The 10,018-nt window shown below is 44.7% G+C and overlaps 2 protein-coding genes across 2 annotated transcripts in view; one reads left to right on the forward strand and one right to left on the reverse strand.

Annotated features, from left to right (window-relative positions):
- Btg4 (BTG anti-proliferation factor 4) overlaps positions 1-2,285 on the forward strand; it is a 105,841-nt gene extending 103,556 nt beyond the window's left edge. Inside the window, exon 14 of the transcript XR_016532816.1 lies at positions 2,246-2,285. The gene's annotated coding sequence lies outside the window, so the exon portion shown is untranslated. The remainder of the gene's footprint in view (positions 1-2,245) is intronic.
- Positions 1-6,304, reverse strand: part of LOC150045590 (uncharacterized) — a 31,680-nt gene extending 25,376 nt beyond the window's left edge. The window contains 1 exon segment of the mRNA XM_090319333.1: positions 6,108-6,304. Within this exon segment, the coding sequence (XP_090175459.1) occupies positions 6,108-6,304 (197 nt within the window).
- Positions 6,305-10,018: the final 3,714 nt, after the last annotated feature.

Genomic DNA, 10,018 nt, shown 5'->3' on the forward strand with positions numbered 1-10,018 from the left:
ACAAACCTGGATAACCTCAGACCTCAAATTTTCTCTTTCCCCTCCTGAGTAACTGGGATTAACAAGCATGTGCCACCACACCAAGCACTAAAGTAATTTCTAATTGAGAGTATGAATCATTTGGCAGATGGGAGAATGTTTACAAATTCACAGCATTATTTTGTAGTTAGGCCTAAGTTGCCAAAATAAGAAGTGGTATATTTCAGCTGATTTTTCCCATGTAATTGACTTCATTTGACTCATGAATTGGATGCTTCTAGGAAGGTATCTGCCCACCCAGGAGGTATTATGTTCATAGATACTTACTGTGCACTTACTATTGGTTTCTCTTCTGGGGCTAGTGATATTTAAAAGAATATGCTAGAGCTGGGATGTAGCTCAGTGGCAAAGCACTTGCCTAGCAAGTGCAACGTCCTGTATCAACAAAGAAAAGACAAAAAAGAAAATGCCAGAAGTTCTGAAGAATTGTTGAGTGCTGTTTTGCAGCTGGGGCAGGAGGGAAAACTACTAGAATATTTGTAGAGCCACTCTGGAGGAAGAAATTGAGATCACTGGAACCTACATTCTAAGAAAATTTTTGCTTACATCAATGCTAATAGAGATATAATGCAAGCAACATATGTAATTTTAAAGGGTTAGTAGCCACATTAGAAAAAATACCAAGTAAAAATGTTAATGTTTTATGTAGCCCAAAGTAGTTAAAATTATTTTAACATGTAATCAATATAAAAAGATACCATATTATTTTGCAATTTTTTTTTTTTTGCGAGTCCTGGGCTTGAGCTCAGGGCCTGAGCACTCTCCTTGGACTTTCTCAAGTCTAGAGCTCTACCAGTTGAGCCTCAGCACCACTTGTAGCTTTTTTTCTATGTATGTGGTACCGAGGAATAGAATCCTGGTCTTCTTGCATGCTAGGCAAGCACTCTATCACTAGGCCAAACTCCTGGCCCCATATTATTTTTCTTTTCTTTTCTTTTTTTTTTTTTTGCCAGTCCTGGGCTTGAGCTCAGGGTCTGAGCACTGTCCTTGGACTTTCTCAAGGCTAGAGCTCTACCACTTGAACCTCAGCACCACTTCTGGCTTTTTTCTACGTATGTGGTACCGAGGAATTGAACCCGGGTCTTCATGCATGCTAGGCAAGCACTTTAACCACTAGGCCAAACTCCCGGCCCCTTATTTTTCATTTTTAAACAACCTATTTCAATCTAGACCAACCACATTTTCATTCTCAGTAGCCACATGTGCCTTATGGTTGCCATATTGTTTTGTCTACAGGTCGACATCTTCCATTACAGCCTGTATATGTCTGCACTTACATCCATGTTCTGCGAGGTTTCCCAGCCTATGAGGTTCCCCCCATACCCAAATATCATTTCTGTTCCCAAATGGCTCAGTCATGTTTGTATTTCCAGTAGATGGCACTGTGAGCTTGCAGGAAGTAGATAACTGGGGTGGAGAGGAAATACTGTTGCAAATTGTGTGTGTGTGGGGGGGGGAGATCATATTCTTAATCATTTTGATGGAAATTAAAATGAACATCTGTGTAATGTTTTCCAGTTCTCTTAAAACTATTATCCCAGCCAATCACCTAGGATCTCTTAAAAAGGCAGATTCTGATTCACATCTGTAGGTGATGTGGTATGGAATCTGAATTTCTGAATTTCTTACAAGCCTCAGTCATGCATTTAGTTCAAGAATAATAGTCCTAACTGTATAAGAATTTGTGTGATAAAATTAATAAAGCTCAATCACAAAGTTTAAGTCAATGTGGGAGATAGGTGGACCTAGACAGCTTAAGTGCAGATGGGGACATGATATTTAAAGCCCTAGGGAAGGGCCAGGAATAGCTTAGTGGTAGAGTGGTTGCCTGGTATGTACAAAGCCCTGGGTTTGAGCTCTTGGTACCACATACACAGAAAAAGCTGGAAGCAGTGCTAGACTCAAGTGGTAGAGCCCTAGCCTTGAGAAAGCCCAAGAACAGTACCCAGGCCCTGAGTTCAAGCCCTTGGACTGACAAAAAATAATAAACAAAACCCTAGAGAGCTAGAAACTGTCCAGACTATAGAATCTGCGATTCCTAAGTTGGACATGAAAGAAGGAATGCCTGGCATTGTCTGAAGTTAGTTCCCAAGTTGATATAGTTTCTCTTGACCATGGCATCCAATGAGCATGTCCTCTCTGGATGGAACAGCCATTACTAATACTGAGATATGCTTTCTTACCAGTGTTTTTTTTTCCTTCCTAGGTGGAAATGAGAAGATGTTAGTCTTTCCTCACTTCCTCAGGTAAACCAGTCTGGAAGTTAAAGATGCCTTCCTTCGCATAGCTGTTAAATGCCTCAGAGTAACCCTCAGTATAGTGTAGAACAGAGATTTGCCCAGCGGAGTCTCAACACTGTGAGATGTAATGCAATGACTGTAGTTATATGCTACTAAGACATAAAGAGGAAATCAAGAAAGCTTCTCTGTCAAGTCTCTTGATTTGAGATTTGGTTTATTCTTAGTATGACCTGGCTGAGGGACTTGAGTGGAGACTAAAAAGAAAATGTGAATGTGGTTACCTGGAGGGTCTAAGCTGGGGACAGTCTGATTAACTTGATGAGTCCTAAGAAGGAATTGCAGTATACTTCACAGTGTCACAGTGTAGAGGGCGGGTCTGAGAGGACTTGTGTTATGGGCTAGTGCTGGGCACTGGAAAAAAAAAAAAGAGGATCAGTTTAGAAGACACATAAAAAGGGTTTTGGGTTTGGGGAGGAGGGAAAGGAAGTGTTTCCCAGGGGGGTGAGATAGGCTACAAGTGTCTTTTTGTGCTAGAATTTGACTTGCACAAATTATGAGTCTGAAGTCTAACCCACACATGTCAGACCTAGGGACTCAAAGACCCTATGTCAACACCTGCTGAACTGCCTTTGGGGTAGCGCTAGAAAACTTCTATGTCCTACTTCTATGACTCTACTCTGTGGGTACTCTGGCAGCTTATTGCTAGACACCCTAGAGCTGATGTCTGCCAGAGGTTCTAGAAGCCCCTGGCTGGTATCTCCCCCTCCCCCACCCCCCAGCCCTGCCGGCTACCTTTTTACTTGGCTTTCTTTAAAGAACCCTGCTTGGAGTCCAAATGAGCTCACTGGAACAGTGCAGGTGCAGGCCTGGCCCCTAAACCACAACAGCCAGGGCCTGTGCAGCCACAATGCACCAGGCAAAGCCTGCAGAGGGGGATAAAGGGCGATTATTTGTTTAGCATCATTAGCAAGAGTTCCAGAACCCTGCAAAAGCAAAGCAGAAACTTTTGTACTAAGGAGATTAGACCTTAAACTCAGCTGAGAAGGCTCTGCTGTATTGAGTGGCTTTGTTGTGCCTGGCATTGTGTGATGATATGCAAATCACAGGGAGGCCTCTCTGGGGTCCTGACCACAGAGGCTTAGTCTCCTGGCCAGGGCAGAAGAGAAGTAGCCACATGTGCTGGTTGGGATGCACCTAGTACCTCAAGTGCAAAAGCTCAAGTTTCCTCAAATGGAGGGACATGGGGGAGTTTAGAGGTTTCAAGGAAGTGTAACCGGAAATTCATGGCAGTGTCCAAGAGGAAAGTTCTCATGTCTCTGCTCATATCACTTACAGAATTGTCCAGCATTCTTCCTTTGGGGTTATCAAAAAGATGGGGCCATGTTTTTTGTTTGCTTGTTTGTTTTTGTTTTCTTTTAACTTCAGGCCAATAAGAGGAATGACTTTGGGGGATTATTCTGGATTTATTGATCTGGAGAATGTTCAGTTAATGTCCACTTTTGGCAGGGTGCAATGTTGAGCGTTGGTGAGGGAGGTGGTGGGTAACAACCGTAATAGATAAAGTTTTTCTGTTATTTAGACGTTACCCAGGTACCCAGGTAACTAAAATGTCTGGTGGAATTTGGTAAGCACCGGCAGAAATGACCGACTAGGCTTCTCATCAGGGCTAATTGAGGTCTTGGTGAAGGATTTGCAGGGAAGAAATGTCAAGCCAGGCCTTGAAGTTCTGGAATCTAGGGAGATCAAGGAATGAGTAAGGGGACTGTAGGCAGCAAGGGTAGGAGACAAGCAGGCCCACACCAACCACACTGTGTCTGTGTCTTACTGTGTCTTGGTACTGGGGAAAGTAGTTTGTGCATATGGGGTCTCAGGTTCTCTTTTCGTGCTACAATCTGACTTGCACAAATTATGAGTCTGAAGTCTAACCCACACACATTAGACCTAGAGACTCAGAGACCCCAAGTCAACACGTGCCGAACTGCCTTTGGAGTGGCATTAGAAACTGCTATGTCCTACTTTCTATGACTCAGTGAGTACCGTGGCATCTTCTGTCTCCTTTTTCTGAGGACTTTCCCCTGCTTCTCAGCTCTTGATAACAAGCATGGATCTCTCCAAGGCCCTACTTACAGGTGGGCATAAAATGTTCTGAGGGTGTCCTCAGTTCCTTTTTATGGGAGGGGGAGTTGGCTAGGGTTCTGTGTGTCCGAGCTGAGCTCAAGGGTGGAATAAGCTTAGCCATTCGCCTACAAAATATGTCATGGATAGACCTCACCAAAGACCACTAGCATGGCTGAGGAAGCCCTGAAGGCTGGGTAGATAAGCTGTCAACCTGAGGAAGTGTGCAGAGTAGCAGAAGCAGGCAAGAGACATGTGGATGGAAAGTGGGAAGCAGACCCTGGAGAGAGGTGTGCACTGGCTCCTAAACTCATGCTGGACATGAGAGGGGGGTGCAGGAATACCATGGACAATCCTTATTGCAATTCTAGCCCCAACATGGTAGCAAGGACTCATTGAGACTCTGTCTCTCCTGACCTCATGATAGACTCCTGAGGGTCACCATGGGCACTAAATGACTCTCAAGTCACAGATCTGTGATCTGTGCATCTTCCCTTTGGCTAGGAGTTTCTGTGAGCACCGTGATCTCTGTGTGCTCTGAGGGGGTGTAATGAATAAAATAAAACTGCTCTTTGGAACTGTATGTCCCTGTCCCATCAGAGGAATGGCTGTTTTTTTTTTTTCCCCCGAGGGTGGGAGGATAGAGGGCACTGGGGGTTCTGAAGGTGGGAGGCAGACAGGAAGCCTCCCAGATCTTAGGGGAGTTGAAAGGAATTTTGCAAATATATCGTCTGTGATTTAGGTTGGATAAAAGACACCGGCAGACGGGGCTGTTGACCTGCTAGGCTTTTGTTCTGCTCCACAGCTCCTGATTTCTACACAGCCCCTGGGGTGGGGTGATGCTGGAGGGAGGGGTGGGGGTAGAGCAGACTGTCCGCCATCTGCAGGAGAAATACAACAAACACCCACACGCGAGCCAACGGAAACTCTCAGCAAAACAAACAGTGAGCGGAGGGCACCCTGCCCGGGGAGTGTGTGGATGGGTGGGGCAGTGCAGGAGAGGCGAGAGGGCACCTGCTGGGGACGGGCTGTGGCTGGGCTGGCTGCCCTAGCTGGAGTCAGGTGAGACTGTACCCAGGTAGACCTGGGCCTGCCAGGTGAGAGGCTGTCAGTTGTTTAGCTGCTAGGGGTTACATATGTAGCATTAGTTGTTAACAATTCATCAATAGGGCTGATCAGGCAGCGGGATTTAGATTTATAGTGACTTACCCAGTAGGAGGCAGAAAATGAGGTAGTTTGGTGTCAAGACCTGACTGCCACTTCAGTAGCCATCTCTCAGCCCCTTGCTTCTCTACCTCTAGATTGAGAGATGGTAAGGCTTACCCGAGAACATTATGATATGAAAATAATAACTATAAAACACTTGGTCATCTGAAAAATGCCATAAAAATGCTAGTTACTGTTTTCCTTGTGCCTGGATATTTAAACTCCAGTGAATTGTCTGGGTGCTTGCTTCTGGCTTTCCCTGTGTGTTCAGGACACATGCCCTCAGTGGGGGCAGCCTTTAGCCTGGCAGATGTTCGGGAAGTCCCTCATCTTGTGTGGAAGAAATCCCAGATTGATAGTTGGCCGGTGGGATTCCTCATGAGTGAAGTATAAACAGAGATGACATGGGTGGGTAGGGCACAGAGTGATAGCTGATGGTGTTGAAGGCTAGGATGTTGGTCATCTCTCACACCCCCTTCTCCCGGGGAATCTGTTTCCCACCCACACCTCAGTGCAGTGAGTGGCAGCCGGCTCTGAGTGTCCACAAACCTGTTGGGACAGGGCAGGCGACTTGTTTGCTCTTCCCAGGGCCTGGCGTGGTGGGCCGGACTCAGAAGTATTGTGTTACTCAGCCGAAGAATTCTTTTCCTTGCCTGCCTCCATTTATAAAGTGGAAACAAAACCCCTGAGCTATATGCACCCATGGCTCCAAGCCAGGTCCTCAAGTGTCATTTCTAGGGAGCTGCTTCCTCTCCAGGTCAGGGTACATGCAACCTCCAGGGGAAACAAGAGCCCTTCTTCCCTTTCCACCTAAGGTGGTGGTGATGGGCCTTGTCTGATTCTCACTCATCCACAAGAGGCCTTGGATTTTATGATATTGTCCCCAGATGTCTTATTTCTCCCACGTCTGAGTCTTTGACAGTACAATAGGGCTTGTCATTTCCTTTGGCCCAGTGGAGACCAGGCTGCATTGCAGGGCTTCCAGTGTAGTCCTGGCCAGTTGTCTTCTGGCAGAGGGAACCACTAAAGAGGAATTCTTGCTTGGAGCCTCGCTCCTGTCTCTGTTTGCTTTAAGAAATCAAGATGGGTTTTAAATCCTCCAGGGTTTGTCTTGCTAGATTTCAGAGCTATTGTCAAAGCGAGGCAGCCCTTGGGTAGCCTAGACAGCCCAGGACTGGCCTTTCTAAGCTGTATCTTGCGATAGAGTCCTAGGACTTGTACTTCAGAGACTTGCCAAGTGAGATCTCTTATTCTGCAGCCAGAGTTGACATGCATCATGGAGTGAAAATAAGGCAGGGAGAGTGACAGGGAGTGGTGGTGGTGGTATTGGAGTGGTGGTAGTATTGGGGCAGTGGTGGTATTGGGGTGGTGGTGGTGTAAAAGTATTGTTCAGGGCACAGAAGGATCTCAGAGACACTCCCTGTTTTCCCTTCTTTTGTCTAGCTGGTATGTGTGTGTGTCTGTGTGTGTGTGTGGTGGTCTAGGGGCTTGAAATCAGGGCCTAGGTGCTGACCTCAAGCTTTTTAGCTCAGCACTCTACCACTTGAGGCACACCTCTGTTTGTTTGTTTGATCATCCCTGGGACTTGAACTCTAGGCCTGGGCATTGTCCCTGAACTCTTCAGCTCAAAGCTACCACCCTACATCTTGAGCCACAGCACCACTTCTGGTTTTCTGGTGGTTGATTGGAGATAAGAGTCTTATGGACTTACGTTAGTTAGTGCCACGGCTGGCTTTGAATAGCGATCCTCAGATCTCAGCCTCCTGAATAACTAGGATTATAGATGTGACCTACCACACCCTACTTTGTTTTGTTTTTTTGATACTTAATCAAAGACAAGAGTTTTGTGACCTTTCCTGCCCAGCCTGGTTTTGCCTGGCAGTTCTCAGATCTCAGCTTCCTGAATTGCTACGTTTACAAGGTATTATTGGCCACTAGAAGCTCTTTTCTTTTTTTCCTTTCTTCTAATGTATGAGAAGAGAGATTGCTAGGAAACTTGGAATTGAGTCTGTCAATGCTACTAATTTATGATGGACAAACCATTTCATGTCTTCATGGCTTAGTTTCTGTTTGGCTTAGTTTTTTGTTTGGCCTCACTCTGACCATAGCTCTAAAATCTAGCAAGACAAACCCTGGAGGTTCCAAAACCCATTTTGATTTCTTAAAGAAGTTGGTGGATTATCTTTAAGGTTGCTTCCATCTTGGATATACATTTTGTGGTCACTTTATGCCCCTGACCTATTGAAAATTATAACTAGGGGTTTGTAGATAAATTCCAGGTTTTATTTCCTTTTGCTCATATGCAGGACTGGGCCTGCCTGAGTATACCTGGTTGAAATGACAAGGATTACTGGAACTACTTTTAGGAGAGATAGATATATTATTGGAGAAGTAGTGATAATAGAATTTGGTTTTTGAGGAATAGGAAAGTTTCATATTTTAAAACAGCATAAAGTTGGGCTGGGAGTGTGGCCTAGTGGTAGAGTGCTTGCCTAGCATGCATAAAACCCTGAGTTCTATTCCCCAGTACCACATACACAGAAAAAGCCAGAGGTGGCGCTGTGGCTCAAGCGGTAGAGCACCAGCCTTGAGAAAACCCAAGGAGAGTACCCAGGCCCCCGAGTTCAAGCCCCAGGACTGGCAAAAAAATAAACAAATATCAAAAAACCAGCATGAAGCAATTTATAATTGAATTGGCTAGTATTCTTCCCTGCCTCCAGATACATTTTTCCATCTAGCACAACAAAACTGCATTTGACCATTTAGTTTCTCTAATTCTATTTTATTTTCTTTAAATCTTACTTAAATATTGGATAACAGTTTGGTTGGTCATTGTTTTGGGGGTAGAGATTGTACTCTAACTTGTTCATGTAGTCCTATGATTAAGTTGCCTTGTTCATACACATTGTCTGAGGGCCACCTTCCTGAGATTAGAGCTTTCCTGTGTGATTACCCTTCTCCCAGAAGGGTAATCTGCTCCAGAAATCATGCTGGCTCACATGAATGCTTATCAAGTGAATGGAATATCAAAGGAAGAGCAGTCAGTGCTCATAGTGATTACTAGTTTGTTGTAACTTCAGGTCTTGGAACAGAATCTATTCCATATCAAGGGCTCTGGTAATGGGAATTATTAATATTATTAATAGGCTAATAGTGATAGTGAGCATGAGCCTCTTAACTACCCATGAAGCAATATATAGAATACAATGTTTTGCCCTACCCCGTACTCTTAAGGTAATACTCATGAATATTCCTTCTTTACTTTCTGGGCCAAGATACAAGATAAGTTCAGCCTTTAGACAGGCCCCTTAGTTTCTTTTTCTTGTCACTAACATGGATGATTCAGGAACACAGAAGAGAAGGAAACTTATATGTATTATGACTTTGAACATATCAGAACATATCATGTAAGTTTCATGTTCTCTCAGGTATAAAATTTGAGTAATGTGCATGGTATCTGTTGTCTCCTAGTTCCACCCTCACTTTTAGGAACGGCTCTCTTCAATACTGGCTGGACTTTAAAAATCTCTCCCTCTCCTGACAGTGGTGTCATGCTTCACCAGTAGAAGGCAGGGCTTTCTGAATAACTGTTTAATGAGTATGGGATTTCTTTTTGTAAGGGAGAGGAATGTTCTGGAATTAGTGCCAGTGATTTCACAACTTGCACATATATTGCACATCACTTGTGAATATACTGCACGTCCTAATGCTTGGTTAGGAAAATATGACTTGTAGTCAAACCCCTCATCCTCTAGCTTAACTTTGCTTTGTTAAGACTGCTTGCTAGAGCCTTGTGGGAGAGCAGGAGGAGGAGAGAATGTTACTGCCTCTCTGCAGGTCTGTGTATTTTGTCAGCCCAGAGCTGGAAATGCATGACACTAAGACCATGTGCCTGGTGACACAACACCTTTGTCATTTTCTTGCTATTTTTTGTGCAGCTGACTCAGAAATGGTCTAGGAGTAGATTCCTGTGCTTTCTGCTTTCAGAGACCACACATCGAAATGACCCCTAACCACATGGAGTAACTGTATTTCCAGGGGGTTTGAGGGAGTCTCTGTGGTGCCAGGGTATCCCTCTGGGGGATTTTTCTTAGACCCTTCCCTCAGACACAGCTACCAAACATGTTTTTCATCTTTATTAACCTGCTCCTCTTCTCACGTTTCTCAGGTCACAGCTGCATTGTTATCTGATGGGCTCACCGCCAGCCTCATGAAGCCTGACAGTTACAAAGGGTGGATTAGCTGCAAAAGAATATTTATTAGAAAAAAAAGTCCCTTCTTATTCTTTTGTTGTTTTATATGGAGTTAGCCACATAGTGGCTGCATAAGATAAAAGCAGCCTCTGAGAGCTGTGAGCAGAGGTCTCATATCTGGGTGCTGGAGGTAACAGGTGGGTGGTAATGACTCTCCTTGCTGTG

The sequence above is a fragment of the Megascapheus bottae genome, chromosome 27, assembly GCF_031878675.1.
Source record: "Megascapheus bottae isolate mThoBot1 chromosome 27, mThoBot2.hap1, whole genome shotgun sequence".
Classification (NCBI taxonomy): domain Eukaryota; kingdom Metazoa; phylum Chordata; class Mammalia; order Rodentia; family Geomyidae; genus Megascapheus; species Megascapheus bottae.